The sequence below is a fragment of the Heptranchias perlo genome, chromosome 10 (assembly GCF_035084215.1).
Source record: "Heptranchias perlo isolate sHepPer1 chromosome 10, sHepPer1.hap1, whole genome shotgun sequence".
NCBI lineage: Eukaryota > Metazoa > Chordata > Chondrichthyes > Hexanchiformes > Hexanchidae > Heptranchias > Heptranchias perlo.
The window spans coordinates 44,892,030-44,919,468 of NC_090334.1; the positions used below are offsets into that span (position 1 = coordinate 44,892,030).

General features: G+C 40.5%; 2 protein-coding genes across 2 annotated transcripts; one reads left to right on the top strand and one right to left on the bottom strand.

Moving 5' to 3' along the window:
• Positions 1–914: 914 nt before the first annotated feature.
• On the bottom strand, positions 915–27,439 carry LOC137326468 (uncharacterized). The gene is made up of 2 exons (XM_067991590.1): positions 27,373–27,439; positions 915–2,423 (listed from the first exon to the last, which is right to left on the bottom strand). Exon 2 carries the CDS (start codon positions 2,414–2,416, stop codon positions 1,232–1,234), a length of 1,185 nt encoding a protein of 394 aa, XP_067847691.1. The 5' UTR covers positions 2,417–2,423; positions 27,373–27,439; the 3' UTR covers positions 915–1,231.
• Positions 5,263–20,323, top strand: LOC137326473 (glia maturation factor beta-like). The gene is made up of 7 exons (XM_067991598.1): positions 5,263–5,370; positions 5,747–5,843; positions 9,020–9,069; positions 9,495–9,544; positions 12,756–12,838; positions 14,793–14,866; positions 18,910–20,323. Exons 1-7 carry the CDS (start codon positions 5,368–5,370, stop codon positions 18,979–18,981), a joined length of 429 nt encoding a protein of 142 aa, XP_067847699.1. The 5' UTR covers positions 5,263–5,367; the 3' UTR covers positions 18,982–20,323.

Here is a 27,439-nt window from a genome sequence, read left to right on the forward strand (position 1 = left end):
CGCGTTTACAATTACCTCCACTCAGCACCAAGTTTTTACTGCATTTCAAATCAGCGAATATTTCCAGTTTCCAGTGTTATATTTATCTCTTTGTGGTTGGTTAGGACTCCGCAGCAAAATGATCGAATATACCCGCTTTGGCCCCATATCCCTTAGTACCTGTGGTTAACAAAAATCTATCAATCTCAGATTTAAAATTATCAATGAGCTAGCATCAACTGCCGTTTGCAGAAGAAAGTTCCAAACTTCTACGTGTAGAAGTGTTTCCTAAAAGTCCTGGCTCTAATTTTTAGGCAATATCCCTGAAGGCTTTCCTTGAAAGGAAAAAAATTGCAGGGCTACGGGGATAAGGTGGGGGAAGTGGGACTAGCTGGATTGCTCTTGCATAGAGTCATAGAGTTATACAGCACGGATAGAGGCCCTTCGGCCCATCGTGTCCGCGCCGGCCATCAGCCCTGTCTACTCTAATCCCATATTCCAGCATTTGGTCCGTAGCCTTGTATGCTATGGCATTTCAAGTGCTCATCCAAATGCTTCTTGAATGTTGTGAGGGTTCCTGCCTCCACAACCCTTTCAGACAGTGAGTTCCAGACTCCAACCACCCTCTGGGTGAAAAAGTTCTTTCTAAAATCCCCTCTAAACCTCCCGCCTTTTACCTTGAATCTATGTCCCCTTGTTATAGAACCCTCAACGAAGGGAAAAAGCTCCTTAGAGCTAGTGCAGACTCAATGGGCCGAATGGCCTCCTTCCGTGCTGTAACCTTTCTATGATTCTATGTCCCCGAGTCCTAGATTCCCCAACCAGTGGAAATAGTTTCTATCTACCCTACCAGTTCCCCTTAATATCTTGAAAACTTCGATCAAATCACCCCTTAATCTTCTATTTTCCAATGTAAAGAATCTTACAACACCAGGTCATAGTCCAACAATTTTATTTGAAAATCACAAGCTTTCGGAGGCTTTCTCCTTCGTCAGGTGAATGTGGAAATCCTTGAACGTTTCGCATTTATATTCAGAGAACAATACCTGGTGATTACAGATAATCTTTCCAACTGCCCGTTGTCAAGGCAATCAAAGTGTTCAGACAGAGAGGTGTTACCTACAGGACCACCCAATATACAAACGGCCAGAACACAAAACAGAGAGAGAGAGGGAGAAACATCCGAAAGGAAGAGAAAGACAGAAAATGACCCGTTGTATTAAAAACAGATAACTTTTATTCGCTGGTGGGGTTACGTGTAGCGTGACATGAACCCAAGATCCCGGTTGAGGCCGTCCTCATGGGTGCGGAACTTGGCTATCAATTCCTGCTCGACGATTTTGCGTTGTCGTGTGTCTCGAAGGCCGCCTTGGAGAACGCTTACGCGAAGATCGGTGGCTGAATGTCCTTGACTGCTGAAGTGTTCCCCGACTGGGAGGGAACCCTCCTGTCTGGCGATTGTTGCGAGGTGTCCGTTCATTCGTTGTCGCAGTGTCTGCATGGTCTCACCAATGTACCATGTTCCAGGGCATCTTTTCCTGCAACGTATGAGGTAGACAACATTGGCCGAGTCACAGGAGTATGAACCATGTACCTGGTGGGTGGTGTCCTCTCGTGTGATGTTGGTATCTGTGTCGATGATCTGGCATGTCTTGCAGAGGTTGCCGTGGCAGGGTTGTGTGGTGTCGTGGACGCTGTTCTCCTGAAAGCTGGGTAATTTGCTGCGAACGATGGTCTGTTTGAGGTTGGGTGGCTGTTTGAAGGCGAGTAGTGGAGGTGTGGGGATGGCCTTAGCGTGGTGCTCGTCGTCATCGATGACATGTTGAAGGCTGCGGAGAACATGGCGTAGTTTCTCCGCTCCGGGGAAGTACTGGACGACGAAGGGTACTCTGTTGGTTGCGTCCCGTGTTAGTCTTCTGAGGAGGTCTACGCGATTTTTCGCTGTGGCCCGTCGGAACTGTCGATCGACGAGTCGAGCGTCATATCCCGTTCTTACGAGGGCGTTTTTCAGCATCTGTAGGTGTCCATCGCGTTCCTCCTCGTCTGAGCAGATCCTGTGTATTCGCAGGGCCTGTCCATAGGGGATGGCCTCTTTGACGTGGTTAGGGTGGAAGCTGGAAAAGTGGAGCATCGTGAGGTTGTCCGTGGGCTTGCGGTAGAGTGAGGTGCTGAGGTGCCCGTCTTTGATGGAGATTCGTGTGTCCAAGAAAGAAACCGATTCTGAGGAGTAGTCCATGGTGAGTTTGATGGTGGGATGGAACTTGTTGATGTTATCGTGTAGTCTCTTTAGTGATTGTTCGCCGTGGGTCCATAGAAAGAAAATGTCGTCGATGTATCTGGTGTATAATGTTGGTTGGAGGTCCTGTGCAGTGAAGAAGTCCTGCTCGAACTTGTGCATGAAAATGTTGGCGTATTGGGGTGCGAATTTGGTCCCCATGGCTGTTCTGTGTGTTTGGGTAAAGAACTGGTTATCAAAGGTGAATTCTATTTTCCAGGGAGTACAACCCTAGTTCGTGTAATATCTCCTCGTAATTTAACCCTTGGAGTTCAGATATCATTCTGGTAAATCTACGCTGCACTCCCTCCAAGGTCATCATATCCTTCCTAAGGTGCAGTGTCCAGAACTGAATGCAGTATTCCAGATGTGGTCTAACCAGGGCTTTGTATAGCTGTAGTATAACTTCCACCCCTCGTATTCTAGTCCTCTAGATATAAAGGCTAGCATTCCATTAGCCTTTCTGATTATTTTTCTGTACCTGTCCATGACATTTTAATGATCTATGTACATGGACCCCTAAGTCTCTTTGGACCTCCACTTTTGAGTTTTTCACCATTTAGAAAGTATGCTAATCTTTCTTTTTTAGGTTCAAATTGGATGACCTCACACTTGCCTACATTGAAATCCATTTGCCACAGTTTTGCCCATTCACTTAATGTATTATCTCTCTGTAATTTTATGCTTCCATCTACACTACTGCCTATTTTTGTGTCATTGGCAAACCTGGATATGTAACTCTCTATCCCGTCATCTAAGTCGTTAATAAATACAGTGAATAGTTGAGGACCCAACACAGATCCTGTGGGTCACCACTAGTCACATCCTGCCAATTTGAGTACCTCCCCATTAACCCTACTCTCTGTCTCCTGCCGCTCAGCCAATTTCCTAACCAGGTCAATAATTTGCCCTCAAGTTGGTAGCATTCTTGCTTCCCAGTCAGGCTGTGGGATCAAGCCCCACTTCAGAACTTGAGCATCTTATCTTGGCTGATATACTGAGGAAGTACTACATTGTTACAGGTGCCCTCTTTCAGGTGAGATGTTAAACAGAGGCCCCACATAAAGTGCTATAGGATATCCTGACCACGTGATACAGCCCTGCCTCCTGTGCATCCCCCTTCACCTTGCCCCTCCATTGGTGGGCATGCCTATCAGCCGCCTATGCCTCGCGTTCTGGAATGACCTCCCCTAAACCCCTCTGCCTCTTCCTTTAAGGCGCTCCTTAAATCCCAACTCTTTGACCAAGTTTTCAGTCATCTCTCCTAGTATCTCCTCCTTTGGCTCGGTGTTCATTTTTTTTTAAGTATGCTGTGGGATTTTTTTTCTACATTAAGGGTGTTATATAAATGCAAGTTGTTGTTGTGTAGTATATAAATGTAGGATCTTCCTTATCCAATAATAGTTTTCTCATGTACTATTCCCATACATAACACAGGTCAGCTTTACACATTGATGGTCAATGTTTGAGGCCTGATCCATGGCAGAGTTTATTGACAAAAATCAGTGTGGATGATGGTCCTCTGCTCCTACCATAATGGTTGGATATGTTTATCATTGAGTCTACTAAAATTCCTAGCTCTCTTTCAGCTTCATTCTTAACTATTTCAACACCTCATGGAATACATGTCATCTATTTTTTTCTTCCTATGTGTAGCACTTTTACATTTTTCTGCATTAAATTTCATCTGCAATTGTTCTGCATACTTGCATATCTTGTCCAACTCATTCTGTAGTTTGAGCTGCTTCTTCTGACGCCACTGCTCCTCTTACTTTGGTATCATCTGCAAATTTGACCACTTTGTATTAAGTTTCTGAATCCTGGTTATTTACATAAATTAGAAACAGTAATAGTCCCAGCCCTGAGGTACCCCACTCAATAGTCCCACTCCCATTCCAAAATAACTGCTCTAATGAGTACTTGTTGTTTTCTGCACTTCAACCAGTTTCTTATCTATTCCTAGGACTTACCTGAATCTCCACAGTTTTGAGTTTAATTAATAGCCTTTTGTGTGGAACTTTGTCAAACGCCTTTTGGACGTTAAGGTGCATCATGTCATAGGGCTTTCCACAGTCACTTCCTCAAAGATGTCAAGGAAGGTTAATCAGGCAGGATCCTCCCCTTCTGAATTCATGCTGACTGCTGTTCACTAGATTGTTATTGTACAAATGGACCCTCAATTATAGTCTTGATAATGGATTCCATTATTTTACATGGAATGGAACTAACAAACAAAAGGTTTTAAAACAAAATGAAAAACAAATCACAATTTTTAATTCGCAGCAGTGTTCATCTTTAATTCCTGGAGACTCCAGAACAACCCTGGAGGGTTGGCAACTCTATCACAGTGGTCCAATGACTCCCTCATAATGATTGTGAGCATTTCACAAACCTCTTCTCCTGTGTCTTTCAGCACTCTCATTTTTAAATTCTACTCTATCTAAAGAACCATTGAATTTTAAAGCACAGGAGACCATTCAGCCTTTTGTGTCTGTGCTCTGAAAGAGCTATTCCACTTAGTCCCATTACCATATCCTTTTCCCATCCCCCTTTGAAATTTTTTTTAAAAAATCCACTTAAAAGCTATTATGGGTTCTGCTTCCACTGCAGGTTCTGACAGGCACTCCTTGTTCTAACAACCCCACTGCTTATTTTAAGGTATGATGTGGAGAGGCCATTGATGGACTGGGGTTGACAATTGTAAACAATTTTACAACACCAAGTTATAGTCCAACAATTTTATTTGAAATTCACAAGCTTTCGGAGGCTTCCTCCTTCCTCAGGTGAATGTTGTGGAACATTCACCTGAGGAAGGAAGGAGGAAGCCTCCGAAAGCTTGTGAATTTCAAATAAAATTGTTGGACTATAACTTGGTGTTGTAAAATTATTTTAAGGTAGTTACAGGTGAGTGAGTAATGAAGCCTCCTCCTTGAGCGAGCTCTATTTCCTGCCCTGATCTTTTGGTCCATCCCAGATCCTGGAGCTCTTTCCGATGATGTAATTTGAATTGGGGGAGGACGAGTCCCGGTACTGATTGGTTCATACCTGAATCACGAGACTAGAAAGAGCTGAAGGGAAAAATAAACAGGAGCCGGGGAGAGAGAGAAACAAAAATGGTAAGGAACGAGAATTAGACCTAGACAATCTGTGCCCTTTGTACCGCAAGGGTCGCCGAGTCTCACCGGTGTCGGGGATACCCGGTTAGCAGCGGCTTTGCTGCCGTTGTTCCAGGGAAACCGCCCTTTGAGCTGTCGCGACATGTCCAAGGAATGGGGAGCAGCCACCAGGCCTGAGCGCCGGCACGACCTAAAATTCCCCAATTTTTTTTGTTTGCTCGTTTCATTTTTGTCCGAAAATAGATTTAAACCAGCCAGTAAATTACTTGTATCTTGATTAGAATACAAATATAAGATTAGTTAGCAGCGCTTCTAAAATTTACTGCCTGCCGTTTGGTTGGTAATGGCCTGGTTTTTTTTATGCCGTTGTTTTCAGAGCTGCCCAGTGAGTTTGTGTGGTGTCGACGAACAGCTGATGGAAAAGCTTAAAAAATTTCGCTTTCGCAAAGAAACCACGAATGCTGCTCTGATAAGTGAGTGAAACATCTTAGACGGTGAACTGATTTGCTCAGTGCCAGAATCCGCTTATTTAGAGCGTTAACAACTTCTCGTCCTGTCTGTTTAAAATGCCCACAGAAGTACGGAGGACAATTAATTTTTTAATTCGAGGACAATTCGATTTGATAATCATGCAAGTTTTATTTTTCTGCAGCCAGCTTTAAAACACCAGACGACCCCAAAACAAGATGGGTCTTCCTGACCTATTACACCACTCCTGTAATACACGCATCTATATCGCCGTCAGGTTCAGTGCATGCAACCAGAAAGCCACAAATTGCAAACATGATTTTAAAAGGCATCTCATAGACGGATTCTAAATCTCGTTAGTGAAGCTATGAATCTATGATGTTCTGGCTTGAAACAAAACCTTGTAAATGCAAGGAATGATTTTTCAAAGTTGTTTTGTTGGCATTGCTATGACTTGTTTCAGCTATCTCAAATCCAAGTCAAGTGACAAACAAACAGAGTTCAGGGGTTCTAATGATTTTAATCTTGTTCTTTAGTTATGAAATGTTTAAGTAAAGTCAACTGAAGATGTAAATTATTTAAAGTTCGAAACAATTGTAATGTTATAGAAAACTAATGAGCTTTAGTTTTTTAATAAAGCAAACTGTCCATGATTCGCATCAATTTCCCCTGTGCTTTCAATTCCACTTTCAATGTACGTTTGAGTTACATTGCTAGGATGATAGTTTTAATGAAACTTGAGCTTTTTAAAATGTTTGCAAAATTTTCTTTCATCTTCTGTGAGTGACCTGTAGCTATAACATGCAGTATAAATATGCTGATATTAGCTATTTACCAGGATTCTAAATTTAAATTGCATCAAAAGATAAATGTAATACGCTCCTAAAATCACTGGGGGGGAGAAGTTGAACCTAACCCGCACGGTGGGAAACTGACGTGATCAGCTTGGTTGCCCGATTGGAGACAATGAAAAGTTAAGTTGAGCGGCCTATCTGATCGCGTCAGTTTCCCACTGGGCGGTTTTAAAAAAAACACCCATAATTTACACAGTTCAGCCTACTGTGCCTGTGCAGATGCCAGTTCTTCAATTGGAGCAATTTGTCCTAATCCTGTCACCCTGCACTTTTCTTGTATCTTTTATGTTCCTTTTATATTAAAAAAAATCTGCGTCAATAGCCACCTGTGGTACGCCATACAACGTTCCAATAACCGGAGTGGTGGAATAAAAATCTAACTTTCCCATTATTTTTCTGGTGATTATCCTGAGTATATGCCCCTTGTTACTGATGTTTCTGCTGGTTAGCAAAAATCTTTTACCAGCTTCTCAAAACCTTTTCATAATTTTGAAAATGTCTTTGATTCCCCACACTTCACCTTTCTGTCCCAATGAAACAAGCCTTTTCTACAACTCTTAATATCCTTCCAGTAATGAGGTCTCCAGAACTGTAGGCAGTATGCCTTTGGACTAATCAACATTTTGTACAAATTCAACATCACCTCTCTACTTTTATATTCAATGTCCCTTTATATAAAACCAAAATTCTACTTGTCTTTTTATAGTTTTCTGTCTGTGCTTTTTTTATAGTTTTCTGCCTGTGTATATCTAGATCGCTCTCTTGCTCTACACTTAAGAATTTTACTGTTTAGGATGTACTTTCACTTTTCCCAAAATGTACTACTTCACATTTCTTTGCATTGAATTACACCCTATCGTGAGGGAACAATAACAAAAAACTACTTGTCTTCTGACCTGGAATCTTGCACTTTATTTTTCAGTTTGATATGCCCCCTAATTTGGTAATGGCAAACTTTGGTATCATCCCTCTTGTGCCTATGTCCAAATTATTTTCTACAAATGGAAAAGAGGTCCCAGTACAGATGCATAGGGCACACCACTACCCAGTCCTGCCAATTTGAAAAACATTAATTTACCTCTGCTTTCTGTCCATCGTTACATTCCCTTTAATACCACATGCCTCAATCTTCTCAACAATGAATAATCAAGCACCACCTGCCCATTACAAATCCATGCTGATCATCTTTGATTAGCCAATGCTAATATAACTATTTATCAATCATCTCTCTACCCAACCAACCAAACATTTGGGCCTGGGTATTTTTCTCCTTTCAGTACTATGAACCTAAGCAAAAGTTCTGAAGCTGTACTTCTAATCATTTTTAGCATGAGAATGGACAGCCATAACCTAGCACCAAGCTATGAAATGGTATATTACCAAAAGTACTAAACTACCTTGAAGGTCATTGTGGCTAGTCCATTGTCTTGAGTATGAAAGGCCCTTCCCACAGCAATTAATTGGAGAAGGGAAGCAAAAAGCTGTAAGGCACCTGTATACAGAAATATAAAGGATCTTGGGTATTTAGATCAGCGATTGTCTGTTGTTTAGAGGCAGTTCCAAGTTTTTTTTTTAAATGAAGAGGGGTGCTGTGGAACTGCAAACTGGGTAGTGGGTGCACTGTCTAGAAGGATCTCCCTGACTAATATCCATGGGCTGTGCTCAAAAGAGGATTTCTTTAGTGAAGGATTAGATATTCTGAATTATGTTTTGTTTCCATTGGACATGCTTCAGGAGGGGTGAGCAGCACATAATTGATAAATGCAAACTCTTGAGCAAAAATATGAACATAACTTGGTAAATGTGAACAGCAAAATGTAAGTTGTGTCCTATTACATCTTGCTTTTCTATTATATTTAGGGGCAACATGTTCTATTTCTGTGCTGCAGCAGATCTTATTTAAGGGAATAAAACTAATAAGTTAACATATGCAAAACTGCACAGAGTGATTTTAAATTTGGGGCAAATAAACATTTGTAATCAAATAAGAAAAGAACCCTATGACTGAAAATTTTAAGCTCAGAAAAAAATCACTGGCATATTTATTCTGTACACTAAAGTGGGAGATGCATTTTGTACACTGAATTAAACAAACACTTGTTTTTGTATCCAAAGTAGCATTTTTAGTTTTCTAGCCCTTATCACGAGAGACTGCAAACTAATTTGGAATATTCTTGATGGAGGAATAATAGAAAATAAACTGGTAGTTAATAGTACAATATTTTGATTTCTAATTTCCAATATCTTTCTAGCTTGTCTGAGTTTAAAAGGTGTATGAACATATACTTTCCGAGAAAGCACTTTTAACTTAATACTTTATGTCACAGTGAAGATTGATCAGGAGCAACATATGGTGATTCTGGATGAAGAGCATGAGGTTAGTCACATCTTTTTAACTTGAACATTTTTAGCCTGGGGAAGAGCTGGAATTTAAAAAAAATTCTTACAACATGTTTAATATTTTAACTTTGGGAAAAACTGACCCAAATGTAGATGGTTTCTTGGATCCACAGCAAGTGTGGATCTGTGTGATTACTTTCAGTAAGCAGGATTGCAGTTCTCTTTTATGAATCTGACTGATTAAGAGAAGCTATATGAAGACAAGGGCTCTGACCAAGGCTCCATCTGGGACAGGACAGCTCTATCTTAAGATGGGAGAAATCAAGGGCTCTGCTAAAGATTAGAGGAAGGAAATTGTGAAATGTGTGTACACAAGCCATCAAAATTGTCTACATATTACAGTAGACCAACATTGCTGATGAAGTGTATATAACTTGAACTCTTTGCCTACTGTTAATTTAGGATATTTCCCCAGATGAACTCAAGAATGAACTACCTGAACATCAACCCAGATATCCTTTTCTTGCTTTTAAGTTTTGAGAAATCTTACTTATCTAATTTTTTTTTTCAGATCACTTATGCACAAAATAACATTGGAAATCCATATTTTAAATTATTTAAGTGAAATTTTAAAAAATTTGTTCATGGGATGTGGGTGTCGCTGGCAAGGCTAGCATTTATTGCCCATCCCTAATTGCCCTTGAGAAGGTGGTGGTGAGCCGCCTTCTTGAACCGCTGCAGTCCGTGTGGTGAAGGTTCTCCCACAGTGCTGTTAGGAAGGGAATTCCAGGATTTTGACCCAGCGACGATGAAGGAACGGCGATATATTTCCAAGTCGGGATGGTGAGTGACTTGGAGGGGAACGTGCAGGTGGTGTTGTTCCCATGTGCCTGCTGCTCTTGTCCTTCTAGGTGGTAGAGGTCGCGGGTTTGGGAGGTGCTGTCTAAGAAGCCTTGGCGAGTTGCTGCAGTGCATCCTGTGGATGGTACACACTGCAGCCACAGTGCGCCGGTGGTGGATGGGGTGCCAATCAAGCAGGCTGCTTTTGTCCTGGATGGTGTCGAGCTTCTTGAGTGTTGGAGCTGCATTCATCCAAGCAAGTGGAGAGTATTCCATCACACTCCTGACTTGTGCCTTGTAGATGGTGGAAAGGCTTTGGGGAGTCAGGAGGTGAGTCACTCGCTGCAGAATACCCAGCCTCTGACCTGCTCTTGTGGCCACAGTATTTATATGGCTGGTCCAGTTAAGTTTCTGGTCAATGGTGACCTCCAGGATGTTGATGGTGGGGGATTCGGCGATGGTAATGCCATTGAATGTCATGGGGAGGTGGTTAGACCCTCTCTTGTTGGAGATGGTCATTGCCTGGCACTTTTCTGGCACGAATGTTACTTGCCACTTATGAGCTCAAGCCTGGATGTTGTCCAGGTCTTACTGCATCTGAGGGGTTGTGAATGGAACTGAACGTTGTGCAATCATCAGCGAACATCTCCATTTCTGACCTTATGATGGAGGGAAGGTCGTTGATGAAGCAGCTGAAGATGGTTGGGCCTAGGACACTGCCTTGAGGAACTCCTGCAGCAATGCCCTGGGGCTGAGATGATTGGCCTCCAACAACCACTACCATCTTCCTTTGTGCGAGGTATGACTCCAGCCACTGGAGAGTTTTCCCCCTGATTCCCATTGACTTCAATTTTACTAGGGCTCCTTGGTGCCACACTCTGTGAAATGCTGCCTTGATGTCAAGGGCAGTCACTCTCACCTTACCTCTGGAATTCAGCTCATTTGTCCATGTTTGGACCAAGGCTGTAATGAGGTTTGGCGCCGAGTGATCCTGGCGGAACCCAAACTGAGCATCGGTGAGCAGGTTATTGGTGAGTAAGTGCCGCTTGATAGCACTGTCGACGACACCTTCCATCACTTTGCTGATGATTGAGAGTAGACTGATGGGGTGGTAATTGGCCGGATTGGATTTGTCCTGCTTTTTGTGGACAGGACATACCTGGGCAATTTTCCACATTGTCGGGTAGATGCCAGTGTTGTAGCTGTACTGGAACAGCTTGTCTAGAGGCGCAGCTAGTTCTGGAGCACAAGTCTTCAGCACGACAGCTGGGATGTTGTCGGGGCCCATAGCCTTTGCTGTATCCAGTGCACTCAGCCGTTTCTTGATATCACGTGGAGTGAATCGAATTGGCCGAAGACTAGCTTATGTAATGAAAAAGGTAGATGTTGAATTTGAAGCAGATGTTCTCTCTGGGTTGGCAGGAAATGTTTGGTAATCATTTGCTACCATATGCCAATTTAAGTTGATTATAATTAACTACTGAGTGGTCCTTTTTTAGTAGGCTTGTTTAATATGCAATAGTGACACAAACTCTTTCAACTAAATGAACATTAAACTCTCTAGGAATGACTTCTAATGGCCAACCTTTCTGAATCATGTCATGCATCACAATTGGAATAAAATATTTTTCACTTTACCAGAATTGTATCTAAATGGATGTGTGGGTTTTTAAAATCTTCCCATTTCTTTCTTAAATCAGGGCTCCTGCTGGGTTTGATTTTTTTTTTAGGCACTAGTAGCCCATCAGCATCTAGCCAGTGTGTTTATTCTTCATGGATGATCAAGGACAGTCAATCGGCTATTCTACCATGGATTTGGAAGAGACTTTACAGTGCACACTCATAACTTGCTTGTCTGATAGCCATATGTTCTCTTTCCAGCAGGAATCACTAAATACTAACTAGGAATGACTTTCATGGTGCTTTTCCCCTCTCCACCCTTAAACCTAGTGTCTGAAATTAGCCAATTCATCATGATCAGGGATTGAATTTGGGGCCTTTCTGGTCTATGTAGTGCGGTACAACACCAACGAGTAATCAAGAGAGCGTACTTATAGAATTTTATGTTAACGACTTTTAAGCATCTAATTAAAAGTAGACCTTGTGGTAACACAGGAGGCTTATTAACATAGTTGTTTAACCAAAGAATGCAAAAGGTCACACATTGAAAGGAGAGTCTGTAATTATAGGAATTGTTGCACCACTTTAAAAAAAAAATTATGATTATACAGAGATGTACAAAATGTGTGGTTGCCCAGTTCCATCTATTGTCTGCATTGTTAGCTAGACTCAGCTGGGCAGCGTTGAGGGCACTGCAATTGGCTTCCAGTGTCTCTAGGCCAGGGCTCCCTCGCCTAATTACTATCCTAGGATCTCTGCTGGACCATTGTGGATGAAATATCAGGAAGGGTTTCTAAGTTTATCGTGGCTGATTATATGTCATTTTTTTGTAATTCTCTTGCGCTATATATTGAGATGGGCTAGAAATAAAATTGACAGCTCGATCTACTTTGGGGGGGAAAAAAAAATACAACAGCATACTTGTTTAAAGTTGCAACTTTTCAATGGTTGAGTTCTTTGATTTGTATTTCAATGATTTAGTATGCTTAAGTTGCTTATTTGAACCGATGAGAAATGTGCAAAACTTGTTTTTATTCCTTTGGACAGGTTCAATGTGTTATCCACACATTTAATGTGTGATGCACTATACAGAAGACTTTTTTTCATTTTATAATTACGGATAAGGAAGGCCATTCAGCCCATCTTAAAATAGATGAGGCAGGTTCACCATCACAAATTTTGTAATGGTTTTCTCAGTGTACCTACAACTGAAGTGTAGGTAATCCAATTTAAAACTGCTGTAGTTTTCTTAACTGTAACCACATTTGTAGTATATAGCTACAGATATAAACATACTGATGGAAGGATCTCCTATCCACAATGCTTTATATTCTCTAGTCCTTGTGGTAAGTGGTCAATTTCTAAATTCTTTTTCAGTTTGTCTTTGTGTCAACACGTCACAATTTTTTCTTTTTGTTTCAACAGAATGATGTGTGGGTTTCCTGCCTGCTCTCTTCAAAGTTTAGCTTGTCCAACACTTTTCCATTTTTTTTCTTGCCTTTTTCATGTAGATTTTTTAAATGAATTTTTGCAAGATTGATTTATAAAGATATCCTTCTGGATAGGTCAATGTTGCTTCTGAAGATTCCTTTTTTTCCTGTAATGCTTGATGCAAGCATAATATGCCTTGATCTCATGCCATCTTGTAAAGGGTCGTAAATCTCCAATTTAAGAAACTTATTCCTTGTTTCTATGACAATCTATTACTAAAGATATTCAGAATTATTCAAAGCAATTTGGGTAGAACATGCTGAAATGCTTATATATTGAAAATTGATAGAGGTTAGTGTTCTGTGGTGGAGGATGAAAAGACTGCTACAACTGCTAACTAATGTGTACATAAGTAAAATCACGCGCTCTTAACATTAAAGTCATAGCAATACCATAGTGTACGCAACTCTTGTGCTGCACTATCTATTGCTGCTCAAATTGCTTTTTTGATATATTGCTCTATGATTCAACAAAAAAAATCAATGCACTGTTGGCGTTACCAGGTACATCATACTGCTTTTTCCTAGACTCAGTTCGGGAATTCTGCAGTATGGGGAATCGGTCCTGTGTTCTATCTTGCTGTGGGATAGCCTGATAACATTGTAATGCATTGTGTCACTTACCAAACCCTTTTTTTTTAAATACTAAGAAATTAACATAAATCAGCAATTCTGAAGGTTTTTTCTCAAATGTAATAATCCATTGCTTTTTCTCTTATTCAAACAGAATATATTTGTTTCCTTTTAATTGATTTCTCAATCCTATAGTGACTAGTTGCCATAATATTTCCTTAATTGAAATTTTTGAGTATATTACTGCTCTTCCACTAGTGAGTTGAAAAGTTAGTGTAAGCACTTGGTGATTTGTTGAATATAAAATGCAGAAGCTAATCATAGTTACTTTTGACTGCTGCAGCTCTTGCCACTTCAGGAACAGTGAAATGTAACCAGTTAGGATTGAACAATGTTAGATTAATAACCTGAAGTTTTTCTAGGATTTACTATGTGTTCCAGAAGAAATACTTTTTTTGGAAATTTTACCTATTTATTTTTATTCAGGCAAGTCTGCACCACTGCAAAACATACATGATCTACTGAAAGAAAGTTGAATACTTATTTTAGAGTGGTTATTTGCATTAATATCACTAAAGAGCCTGAGTATAGCAAGTGCATAGTTTCTGGGTGTGTATCTGGTTGTAATGTTATTGAGTATGATGACCAATGCACAAAAGCTTATCCCATATTACACCACACTGGGATTCAGAAATCAGTAGTTTAATGCTTCTGCTTTTAGCTGTTGAAATGTCAGTGCAGCAGCTGACACGGCCACATGTTAACACTATTATAGACGATGAAATCAATGGCACCAGCACTGATCTGCACGCTCACTATATAGTAACCAAACTTTCTCTTCAGGTTTGAATTATGGAGTGCAATATCTGCTTGGTCTTCATATCCTACAATATTTTTCTTTTTCGAGCAAGTATCTAATACTGTTTTAAAACAATTCCAGGATTCTGTTTTAACTGGTTTGTGGCAAAAAAACCCTTCCTTTTTGATTCCTTTTTTGATCATCTTTAATCTGTGCCCTCTTGTAACATCATGCTGACCAGTGGAAACAATCTCTCACTCTTTAAGAATGTGAAGGTTTATATGGTAAAGACTTCTGTAAGAGAGAACTTTCTACGACAAATTGCTATCCTGGGTGGAAGTAGGATTGGCTGTGAAGGATTGGGCAAATACAATCTATTCTAATTTAAAGATCAGTTACTTCTAGTTTGTAATGGCTTTCTGTGGCTTTTGATTTTAGGTTGTAAGCCTGAACAGCAGATGATATATGCTGGTAGCAAAATTGGATTGGTGGATATTGCACAATTTACCAAGGTGAGAGTTTATAATTTTAAGTATCAATTTTTTAACAGAACTTATGTACGTAGCTCTCATTTTTACAAGCTGATAACTATAATCTTCCCATTTTATAATGGTTTCCACATTTAAAGTGAATATTTGGTAGGTTTGGGATGTAGGAAAGAGACAATTAGGTGGTTTTGGTGAGGGGGTGGGAGGGAATGAAGAGACAATTGGGAGAAGGTTAAAACAATTCCTCTTTGCTAGAGGAACTATTCTAACAATTTCAGTCTCAGTGCTGTGCTATTGCTAGCAGAATGCAAGCCTTCGTTAGAGTATGATGAGAAAGGGGAGAATGACAGCAAGCTGTTTGCATCATTTTTTCCCCTGGGCTATATGTTGTAGAATTGTATGTTTTATTTCTCAATGCTCTGACGTCAACTTATTTGCATTTGCAGCATGAAATTTAGTATTTTTCAGCAATGGAACAACAACTGCACATGTGCAGTTATAGTGACTAGCTTTCTGACTGCGGGAGTTCTCCAATGTTGAAGGCCCATACAGGAAAACAACACAATAGCAGATTAAGAGTTTGGCCTGCCTGAGGCGAGAAAAGCTGCAGCATGTAGTGTGTGTGATGGCACCTGGTAGCCACCAGAGACATTATCATCTCAGTGTTTATTTTACAGTGCTGTCAAGTGGAGTTGCTGCTAATATAAATTACATTAGTTATTCCTGCACGTGGCATCGAATTGTATGCTTTTTATTCCTTCACTAAACTTGGAAACTCAGTGTGTTGCGTAGGTTCCTCCTTTCTGTGTTGAATAAATTACCTTTTTAGGCTTGCTTGAATGATACTTCAAATGCAAATGACTGGTTACAAAGGATTTCAATTTTTTTTCCCCTCGTGGAGACAGATTCTTGCTGGGTATAATTATTTGGGTGCCAGCAATCCTCCAGTACCCTGCGCCAGTAAATATTAATGTGAGCTTAAGACATGTGTTGCAAGCAATCTCAGCTGACACAAAACCATTTCAGGTCCCTTGTCCATGCATGAGCATTTTCCAGGAAGGATCAATGGATAATAATCAGAAGTGGGAACTCCTTGCTGTTTGTTTTTCCCACTTTGTAGCGCATTGAGGCACTGAGATCAGTTGTGGTTGTCCAACTGCTTCTCTAGCTGAGATCAATTAATTTGGTACAAACTGGAGTGACTTTACCCACTAGCCATGGGGGAACTTAAGATACCAAGTTACACTCAGTTTATGCTGAATGCACTTGGGAATGGACTCCCCAGAGTGATGTTAGGAGCTGATAATTCAGTAATGATTTTATAATGATTACCACCTCAGTCTGTCAGGAGATGTTGAATTTTAGTAGTGTTCCACTCTAAGTTCATCTTTCTCCTATGTCATGCACTCCATAATCAAGACTGCTTTCTTCCACCTCCTTCAACATTGCCCAACTCTGCACAACCTTTTTTCTTCCATTCCATCATTTAAACCCTAGTCCATGCCTTCCATCACTTTAATATCTCCATGGCCTTGCCTGACTTTGTCTGTAATTTCTTTCAGTCTTGTCCCCTTCTCTCTAAGATCAGGCTACTACTTGTTCCCTGCACCTTCAGACCATTGTTTAGTTGCCACTCATTCTGCTGATGCTCTCTGCTGTGTAACTCTTTGCCTAGTTCCTTGTAATCTTTCTCTCTGCTTTTTAAAAGCCTCTTCAAACCCTTGTCTTTAACCATGCCTTTGCCACCCACCTTTGTTTCCCCTCCTTCTCAGCATCCACTGTTTTTTCCTCCATATAAAGCACTTTGAAATGTATTCCTGCATGTAAAAAAACTCTATGGAATTGTTTTTCTCTACAATCTGTATCATTTGCAATTGCATATATGGGTGGCCAGAATTGGCCACCCATTCCTGATTTGAACAGTAGTCTGAGAATGGATTAAACTTGTAATTCCCTTAAACTACAAGTCTATACACCCTGGTGACTCAGTGGGTAAATGAACTGCATGGTATGGTAGTGGATCATAACATCCCAAATTTAGTCCATGATCTGTGCTGAATTAGCTAATCTCAGCTTGGTAAGCAGTGGGGTTAGTGAACCTGGCCTTTGCTTCTGTGGGCTTGGAAATAGAAAAAAAATTTGTAATTTTCTTTTTTTACACATTGCTTAATGCAAGTCAAGGATGGCTCGCCCATAGGGAAATGTTAGGCTCCAACTCGGTGTTTCCTTAAGTCTGCAAAGCTGAGAACAGGAGCAATGGTGACATCAGTTTAGAATCTCAAATCACTGCACCATTCTGTCTTTTGAAACAAAACTGCTTTTGTATTCTTGTGCCTTGTATTACGTTTGCTTTACAGTAGGACCCTGGAATACTGAAACTATTTAATAAGCCCCTTGGCAACCTGAACACTCCCACGACTCATTCTGCAACTTAATCTAGTGAGCAACAGGAAATCGATCTGTTGTCGTCTTCTACTCTTGCATAGACTTCTCCATAGGTTACAAGAGGAAGAGATAAAGGTCTGAGACAGACTAATGGAGCTTAGGCTTGAAGGATGAATTATGGCAGAAGAGTTGCAGCTGATCATGGTGGCGTAGAGGCGACTATCAAATTGGAAGCAGAACCACTGCAAAGTAGAAGAAAGATGCTGTACTGTTGCCTCAAAGCATTGGTCCCTGCTGAGAAAGCAAAGCTGAATGAAATATTGTGGTTTACACAACAGAAAAGGGATATACCCACTAGTGATCCTATCCTAGAAGAGAAAGCACTGGTACCAAATGGATGACCAGGATTCACAGCCAGTTCAGGATGGCTGGATAGATGGGAAATGGTGCCTTGATTAGGCAGCTGTCGTCTGACTTCAGCACTGTTTTGTAAAGGAAAAAAACTAAAGAAGGTTAAGGAAATCTATTTCCAGAACAAGTCTAATACTGTGTGTTCCGGTAGCATTTTGTAGACTAGGTCCAACAAGATGCTAGCTGCATATGCAGATGTAGCTGGTCAAGATGCAAGCATAGCAAGGACCATCTTAGTCTTTGTATGCAGCAGCACATTTAAGTTACTGTTAGTGGTCTTCGGGAAACAAGTCAAGCTTCAAGTTCTCAATCTCAACTTCAGCTCACCTGGTCAGCCCGGTCTAATTCTTGGATAATTGTCAAGTTGTTCAGAATGGACATTTGCGTATCTTTCTCAATCAGCCCCAGCCCCGTGCTAGTGTTGATGTAATCTATAGAGCAGGAGGCAGTTGAGGATCTGAGATAGAATGGTCAGCTGCTGTTTTTTGTCTTCACTGGTGGGGAAAGAAGCAAGCTGATGGTAGAAACTGAAAACCATCAAAGTGAGTCATCAGCATGGGACAGTATACCTATGGCCACTCTCAGCAATTGCTGATCCAACATGCACAATGGCATCAATGCTGATGAATTGAAGGCTGCAAACACTTCCAGGCATACACAGGTAGATGAAGAGCACATTCACTTCTGAACAGCTGTTGAAACTGCTGCTAGGATGTGATGGGAAGATGATGCTATCAGTCCAAAAGTATTTAGGATACAATCTGCTTTTGTAAAACGATATAGCTGCTGTCCAGGATTTATAAATTGTTTTAATTGTATAATATTTATTTCTAAATTGTTTAACATGTTTAAACAACCTTGTCCAGTATCTTGCACTGTTGTGAGCCTGAACAGTTAGCATCAACATATGTTCTGGTGGAGGTCATTCAGTAGTAATTAGGGCACTGATTATTCTGCAGCTTTCCTCTCCTTCCCCTGCTCCTTAAAAGCCTGGGGACAGTATTCATTGTTGAAGTTTAAAGTACAGTACAATTCGAGAGCTTTCTTGAATAAGATTGAAATCTTGATGAGATTTTCCTGAATTGTAGAAATAAATCTAGTCTGTAGGTAAATGGCCAGAAATGTTGTCTTTGCTCAGTAACTGAAACACCAGTGTGCTATGCTATGGGTTGCCTCATAAAATTAGCATTGATCAAGGATTCATACTAATTTGTTGCACTTTAGAGATGAGTCACATGAATTGGTGATTTAAGCATGTATTTTTCTTTCAGGTGTTTGAAATTAGAAATACAGAAGACTTGACTGAAGAGTGGCTCTGCAAGAAACTGGGATTTTTCCGTTAGAAGAATGTGACTGACATAAGCTTGAATTTTGAATATTTACTTCATATAAACTGGAAAATTAAATTTTTATACTTTTGTGTTCCAAGCTGTAATGGATTTACATAGTGAAAATGTTGAATGCAGTTTTCCAAGAAAATTAACTCATCAAGCACTTTTGTTTTTTGTCCTTTTTTGGTGTGAGCCAGAAAAATAAGGAGACACCAGGGTCCACTGGCACACCTGGATCGAGCACTCCTTTGACCTCTGGTTCAAGCATGATCCAAGCAGAGGACATAAATTCTTTCTTCCCACTTGGTTAAAGGTCAAAAATTATTGTAATTAGCTTTAATCCCCAGTTCATTATCTAAAACTGGCCATAGTTTGATACTTAACATTCCTTTTTTGCTCTTGAGTAGGAAAACCAAATTAAATGGTGGATGATTATTCTTGAGTTGTTCAGTTTGAAGGGGACTTTTGCATTGGTTCTGTGCTATACTGCAAGTAATCTGGACTTTTCTGCTATTGCTTATAAAACTGAAGAATGTTGTATCCTAGCCCTGTTGCCCTAGCATGACTTTGTACATATACTATTTTTGTCTTGTAAATTTGTCTTGATTCTTTAGCTTTTTAAAAAAAAAATAACCAATTTTGCATGCAAATTACAAAGTAGCTGGTTTTCAATGTCTGGTTCCTTTTATGAAGGTTCAGTGAATATTTGAGAAGCCCAATTTATCTGTATACTAATATTTGCATAAAGTGACCAATTGATAGTATTAGTTGATCAAATCTTGATTATAGTTGGCCTTTTTTAAAAAGGTATTAAGAAATTTTGTTTAAAAGTAAAATGTCCCTTCAGAACAAGGATCTAATTCTAAATAGCATATTTAAAAATGTTAAGTTTGTTCAAGTTATCCTATGCTTAAAAGGTATGCTGTCAGGAACAAGAATAAACAAATTTTCTCACCTTAACGGTTTGGTCTACTTTTTGCACCTATGCAGATTTATATCTCCAGCCTATAATCCCCTGCTCTTGGTTAATCCATTTTTAAAAAATACTTTTTTACTGAGTCTTCATCCTTTTGTAATTTGTGACATTCTGCTCCCTATTATTTGTGTAGGGAGTAAACTACTTCATAAACCCAAATCATAGTCCACTAAGGAAATATCCTGATTTTTGAAAATCCATTTTACTTGATTGTTTAGTCATTTGAACTAAACTTTATTGGATAATTTCAAATTTAACTTATTTCAAATTCTTCTTCCTGTATCTAAGGAGCAGACTGCTTACTATTGGACTACAGTAGCAGTGTGGGAAGCAAGGGTGCTTCCTTTCCCCTCCCCCCCCCCCCCCCTCCCCTCCCCCCCCTCCCCCCCCCCTCCCCTCCCCTCCCCCCCTCCGGTCTGCTTGACTCCTTTTTATAGTAGTATAGGTCAGAGAAGGGAATAAACCTGTTACTGCCCTGCATTTGTTTTCTTGCTATGGTCTTCAAATTAATCCACCTTTTATATCATCTTGCAATTCCTCGTAAGAATTAATCTTTTGGATTTGAATTGGAAGCTAGTAATCCAATTGCATTTTAATTTGAATAGGATGGAATCAACCAAATGGACATTCATTTATGTACAAGAAAATCTAAATCAATGCCATTTGTTACATATGCTATAAATTATTCTCATGAAGTTAATGTATTCAGTGCTTGAAGAGTTAATTGGGCATGCAGTCGGCATTTGAGCTATTGCAGTAAGTGATTGTTACAAAGCCTATGGCATCCTTCCCATGGAAGCTGTGAATACAATTTCATTTATTAAATGGTTTGAAGCTATTTGGAGACTATTAAGAAAAAAATGTTCAAACTGTAATTTAAATGCATCGAATTATGTGCAGAGAATGGTCTCTTATTAACATACTATTTTTCTAATGAGCATTCCAAAATGACTGCAATTGAAAAATGCATATGTAGTATGCTAGCTTGTGATAAATTGATGAGGTAGTTTAACAGCATTTGCCCACTGCTTTCTGCACAAATAAAATTCTGTCATTTTTCAAATTGAGTTTTTTGTACCCCAGTTGCATTTTATCTGATCCATGCTAAATCCTCACCATTTGAAAACCAAATTCATAATACATCGTGCAAGACAATGACAAGGGCTGTTATATTAAAACTATTGCACCAAAAGTATTAATAAACATGTAGTTTGCAATATTAGCTTTATGGCCTTTTATAGTACATCAGCATTTCAGTTTAAGATGAGCATTGTTGTGCTTTAATCTTTTTAGCTTTAATGGTTTTAATAAACACTAAAGCTGAGTTTTTGGGACTACAACTGCACAAAATAAGACATGACTAATCTTTTTTACAGAAATTTTCAGTTTAGTTTAACATTCATTTGGATGATTTTTCACACTATTACCAGATACATGGCACTTAGGTGTGTTGAAATACATGATGCTTGCAGTAAGTATCAAGGTGAATTGTAATTGAACTAGATTGTATGTGTTCTAAATATTTTCAATTTGTTTTCCCTTCTGGGATTTAGAATAAAGATTAGCTTTACCTCATGGGTGGCAAAAAGTGTGGTGGCTCTTGCTATGCTTGTGAACACACTTAACATGCAAAACAAAGTGAGAAATTTTAACAAGGGGTATTTTAATGATTGACATACAACTAGTGTATTACAGTATCTTCAAGAAAAAATAAATTGTGCAATGTTCACCATGAATTGAGTTCCTATCTCAGTTGACCCAACTAGCCCCCTTCTCACATGGTGGGGGGGGATGAGGAAATCTGATTGAAATAACCCAAGTTATTTGTGTACAACTGGCTGACCGTTTTGAAGAGTGGTAGTGACCAGTATGGGAGATATGCTAGTTGTGTATAGAAAATTATGAAATACACTACTGCATCATACTTTGATAAATTTGCTGTATGTGACCCTGAAGTCAGCTTGCTGGGTAGCAAGGATCTAAGGTGTGTCTGGGGGGTGGGAGAGGCAATCTGGAGGTTGGGGGGGGGGGGGGTGATGGGGGGTTGTAGCTGCTCGCAGTTCAGTGGAGCACTCTGCTTCTCCTGGCTCTGCATTAAGCTGAGTTTTTAAAAAAAAAACTTTTGGTGGTGGCCTTCAGCGGTCCTTTTAAGCATGTAGACCAGGTAATCCTGAACACAGCAGGCCTGAAGCCTGCTGGGTTCAGGGCAAATCAATTTCCAGTTTGGGTCCGAAAACAGGTGTCGGGCCTCTTCTTAGCATATTCAAGGGGCCTTGCGTCTGTTTTGGGTGGCCTCCAGGACCCCTCTACAGTACCCAAACCAAAATGGCGCTGAATGTATTTCTAATGCCGTTCTTGTGTGGGAGGTTGGCCCTCTAAATTGGATCTCTGCACCAGTTTTCTGCCAGGAAAGCTGCTGCAACGAGATCCAATTTCAGCCCCAGTTTCTTTAGCCTATCGAATCCATTTATCATTTTAAACACCTCAGTTAGATCACCTTCTAAATTCAAGGGAATACAAGTTTATGCAGCGTGTTCTCACAATTTACCCTTTGAAGCCCCAAGATCACTGGTGAATCTGTGCGGTACCCTCTGCAAGTCCAGTATAACTTTCCTGAGGCACTGTGCTCAAAACTGAACGCAGATGGGGTCTGACAAAGGCTTTCTACAATTGATGCATAACTTCCTCATTTTTGTATTCCAACCCCCTTGAGATGAAGGCCAATATTCCATTAGCCTTTGGATTACTTTTTTGTACCTGTGCATTAGCTTTTAGTGATTTTTGTACATAGACACACAAATCCCTTTGCTCCTACACAGCTCCTAGTCTCTCCCCATTAAGAAAATATTCTGATTAGTCTTTCTCTGATCCCAAGTGAGTGACCTCACATTGAACTCCATCTGCCACTGTTTTGCCCAATCACTTGGTCTATGTCCCTTTGTCACTCCCTGCTACCATCTACACAACTTACTGTGCCTGCAAACTTGGATATACAAGTCTCACCTGCTTCTGCCTTTAATGGGCCCACATTCCCCTTTACCACATTTTTCATAGAATCATTACAGCACAGAAGGAGGCCATTCTGTGTTGTTAAAATATTTATAAAAAGCTTTTGCTGTTGGCTTTAATATCCCTAGTAAGTTTTTTTTTCTATTCCATTTTTACAAAGAATTACATACTGTAACATTTTAATTAGCCAAATGTTTTTAAGGATGTGTGATCTGTGCTAGAGAATGGGTACACAAGGGGATTGCAATGAGCCATCCTTACCATAATTAATGGATCATTTAAAAGGAGGATATATATTGTAGGTCCCCTACCAGTCACAACCAAGTTACAGAACAAGTATATCTTGATGATGGTGGGCTACACACATATCACATGTCTAGGTATCCAGATGCCATTGGGCTCAAGTCAACATAAGCAGATGTTGTAGCTAGTGTGCTTTTGTAAATCTTTTGTGTGTTGGTTTTCCAGAGGAAATTCTGTCTGATCAAGGCATTTTTGGTCCCAGTTAATCTCACAATTATGGGAGCAGTGCCTCATAAATGGGCTGTAGAGAGGTTTAATGGCATGCTGAAGCAAATGTTGCAGGCATAAGTTGAGCATGATGGGAACAAAAAGTTGGCATATGTTTTTGTTTGTCTACAAGGAACAGATGGGGTTCTTGCTCTTTGAGTTACTGCACAGGCATTAAGTTTGTGGCTCTTTAATACTGATCAAAAAGGCACATTGGGTAAATCCATTGATGAATATAATGGAGCACATGCTCGAGAGAGGACTTGAGCACTCTAGCAGAATCAGTCGTGGAGGCAGGATTTTTTTGGGGGGGAGGTGCAGGATGGTGTTTGGATATGAGTTTGCCAGATCAAACAATACTACTTCAAAAGGTCTATTTTTCATATAGGAATTTCACTAAGGTTCAAATAGAAACATTACTTCTATTAATCTCACAATTCAAATAAAGCAAATGAAAAGATAAAACTGTCTTGTCGGCCAAAAACTCTAAAGCACGTTTATAAGCGCAAGCCCAACTAATTGGTTTTCACTGGTCGAAGGGTGGAACTGTCTAGTTCTGGAAGAACATCCGTTGTTTCTGTATTCTATCAAATGTTGTGTAGCTCATTCTTTTGAAAGGAGTGGACCAATTTTTTTTAACATCAGAGATTTCGGAGGGGTGTTTGAACACCCTGAACATCCTGCCGCAACACCTCCCCCACCCCCACCCAACACCTTCTGCGCCCATGAGCAGAATGCACTTGAGGAATCTGGAATGTTTGTGAACCCGCTAGAAATGCTGGTATAACTGCGGTGCCTAGACCCAAGAATGCTGAGTCGGTCAGAGTGTGTTAGTTTTACTGCTAGTGAGGTAAAACATGTTCCAGGTTCACTGGGAAGGTCCGTATACTGTGATGGAGAAATGGAGCAATGTAAATTATGTTGTCGCGATACCATGACAGCGGTGTATACATCGGGTGAACCACATGAATGTTACCTCAATAACAATCAGTTATATCATAGTCTTCCCCTTCCTTTGTCCACCCAAAGAAAGGGGAAGATGATATAACTGATTTGGTACCTAAGAGCAAAGGTTGAAGATTGATATAGCTTCCCAGTTACGACCTGAACAGAGACAGCAAGCTTAAGAGTTGTTATGGAGTTTTCAGCCTCCGTTCTCAGGCAAAGTAGTTATGCATGGCGAGTTGTGCACAGAATAGAAACGACTAGCACCAGAAAATGACCATGAAAGCTGCCATATTGTTATAAAAACCCATGTGGTTTACTAATATCCTACCCAGTCTGGCCTATACAAGGTACCGCATGGTAGGTTGTTACATAAGGTTAAATCTCACGGGATCCAAGGTGAGGTAGCCAATTGGATACAAAATTGGCTTGACGACAGAAGACAGAGGGTGGTTGTAGAGGGTTGTTTTTCAAACTGGAGGCCTGTGTCCAGCGGTGTGCCTCAGGGATCGGTGCTGGGTCCGCTGTTATTTGTTATTTATATTAATGATTTGGATGAGAATTTAGGAGGAATGGTTAGTAAGTTTGCAGATGACACCAAGATTGGTGGCATTGTGGACAGTGAAGAAGGTTATCTAGAATTGCAACGGGATCTTGATAAATTGGGCCAATGGGCCGATGAATGGCAGATGGAGTTTAATTTAGATAAATGTGAGGTGATGCATTTTGGTAGATCGAATCAGACCAGGACCTACTCCGTTAATGGTAGGGCGTTGGGAAGAGTTATAGAACAAAGAGATCTAGGAGTACAGGTTCATAGCTCCTTGAAAGTGGAGTCACAGGTGGATAGGGTGGTGAAGAAGGCATTCGGCATGCTTGGTTTCATTGGTCATAACATTGAATACAGGAGTTGGGATGTCTTGTTGAAGTGTACAAGACATTAGTAAGGCCACACTTGGAATACTGTGTACAGTTCTGGTCACCCTATTATAGAAAGGATATTATTAAACTAGAAAGAGTGCAGAAAAGATTTACTAGGATGCTACCGGGACTTGATGGTTTGACTTATAGGGAGAGGTTAGATAGACTGGGTCTTTTTTCCCTGGAGAGTAGGAGGTTTAGGGGTGACCTTATAGAAGTCTATAAAATAATGAGGGGCATAGATAAGGTAGATAGTCAAAATCTTTTCCCAAAGGTAGGGGAGTCTATAACGAGGGGACATAGATTTAAGGTGAGAGGGGAGAGATACAAAAGGGTCCAGAGGGGCAATTTTTTCACTCAAAGGGTGGTGAGTGTCTGGAACGAGCTGCCAGATGCAGTAGTAGAGGCGGGTACAATTTTGTCTTTTAAAAAGCATTTGGACAGTTACATGGGTAAGATGGGTATAGAGGGATATGGGCCAAGTGCAGGCAATTGGGACTAGCTTAGTGGTATAAACTGGGTGACATGGACATGTTGGGCCGAAGGGCCTGTTTCCATGTTGTAAACTTCTATGATTCTATGACTCCAGCTCCACGTTATGTGGCTGACTCTTAATGCCCTCGGCAATTAAGGGTGGGCAACAGATGCTGCCAGTGTTACCCACATCCCAAGAACAAATAATTAAAAAGATTGGGTAGCACAATGCCCAGTCCCATACTGTGTGCAGGAACACATAGAGCGAGCATTGGTAAGGGAGCTGCAAGTGGTAGACATCTTGATGGGGATAAAGGTACATGTCATTGTGGCCTCCTGGTGCTTGTTCAATGGTCTCGAGGGGTTAGAAAGAAATTTCCTAAATTGGCCTAAGGTTTTTTATCAGGTGTTTTGCATCTCTCAGGAGCTTGCATGGATGGAGGTAGGGGAGTGGATAGGGTGGGCTTATTGGTGTGAGCAGGTTGGAACACATGGAATGGGACAGGCTTTGTGGGCCAGGTAGTCTTTTCCTGTCCCTTGTATGTTCATAGAAATTTATGGCACAGAGGGAGGCCAGGCCTGTGCCGGCCAAAAAAGAGCTATCCAACCTAATCCCACTTTCCAACTCTTGGTCCGCAGCCTTGTAGGTTACGGCACTTCACGTGCACATCCAAGCACCTTTTAAATGCAATGAGGGTTTCTGCCTGCACCACCCTTTCAGGCAGTGAGTTCCAGACCCCCACCACCCTCTGGGTGAATTTTTTTTTCCTCAGCTCCCCTCTAATCTTTCTACCAATTATTTTAAATCTATGCCCCCTAATTATTGACTCCTCTGCTAAGGGAAATAGGTCCTTCCTATCCACTCTATCTAGGCCCCTAATAATTTTATACACAAACATGTTATGTTTGTAGGTGTAGAGGTTAGAGTTAGGGGTTATTCACCCTTCATGGAGGCTCTCAGCTTCACTTATGGTGCTCATTCCAAAGAAAGATAAAATGAACCAGTTTTGGTTTGTTGCCATGAGGCTGCTATGCTGTTACTCTAGTAGAGAGCTGGCACAGATACAATAGGCCAAATGGCCTATTTCTGTGCTGTGAACTTCTACGGTTCCATATTGAAATCTTCAAGTACATTGCTTTACAGTGTTAGAAGGGTTTCTGGAAAATGACATGATGATGTATATAGTTGGTAACAGTAAATAATTTCTGGTCATGAAGATTGGTCACTTGGCTGAATTACTGAAGGGTTGTTGGCATTTTGGAACTGTACTAAAGCAGCAGGTGGCACCTTCAGGAAGGGAGATAAAAAAACAATATTTCATGAGGCGACTGCTGTTATTCTACAACCCAACTGTGATTTTTTAAAAATTAAACTTTTATAAGGTTTTGACATCTTTTTCTCAATTTCTCTTTTTTGTTGTGGACCTTTCCCTGACCTCTACCAGTTGCTACGGGTAACTAACTTTAAACCTACCTTCGTTAAATAAATAAAAGGACCACTCGGGGCCTTTTTATTTACTGCAATTAATTTTTGTCTCGTTATATGGGAAGGAACAAAGTGACAGTACCTTGCTACTTTGCTGGTTATTAGGAGCCTATCACGACATCGTCTGAACCCCCACCGACCACCACGAC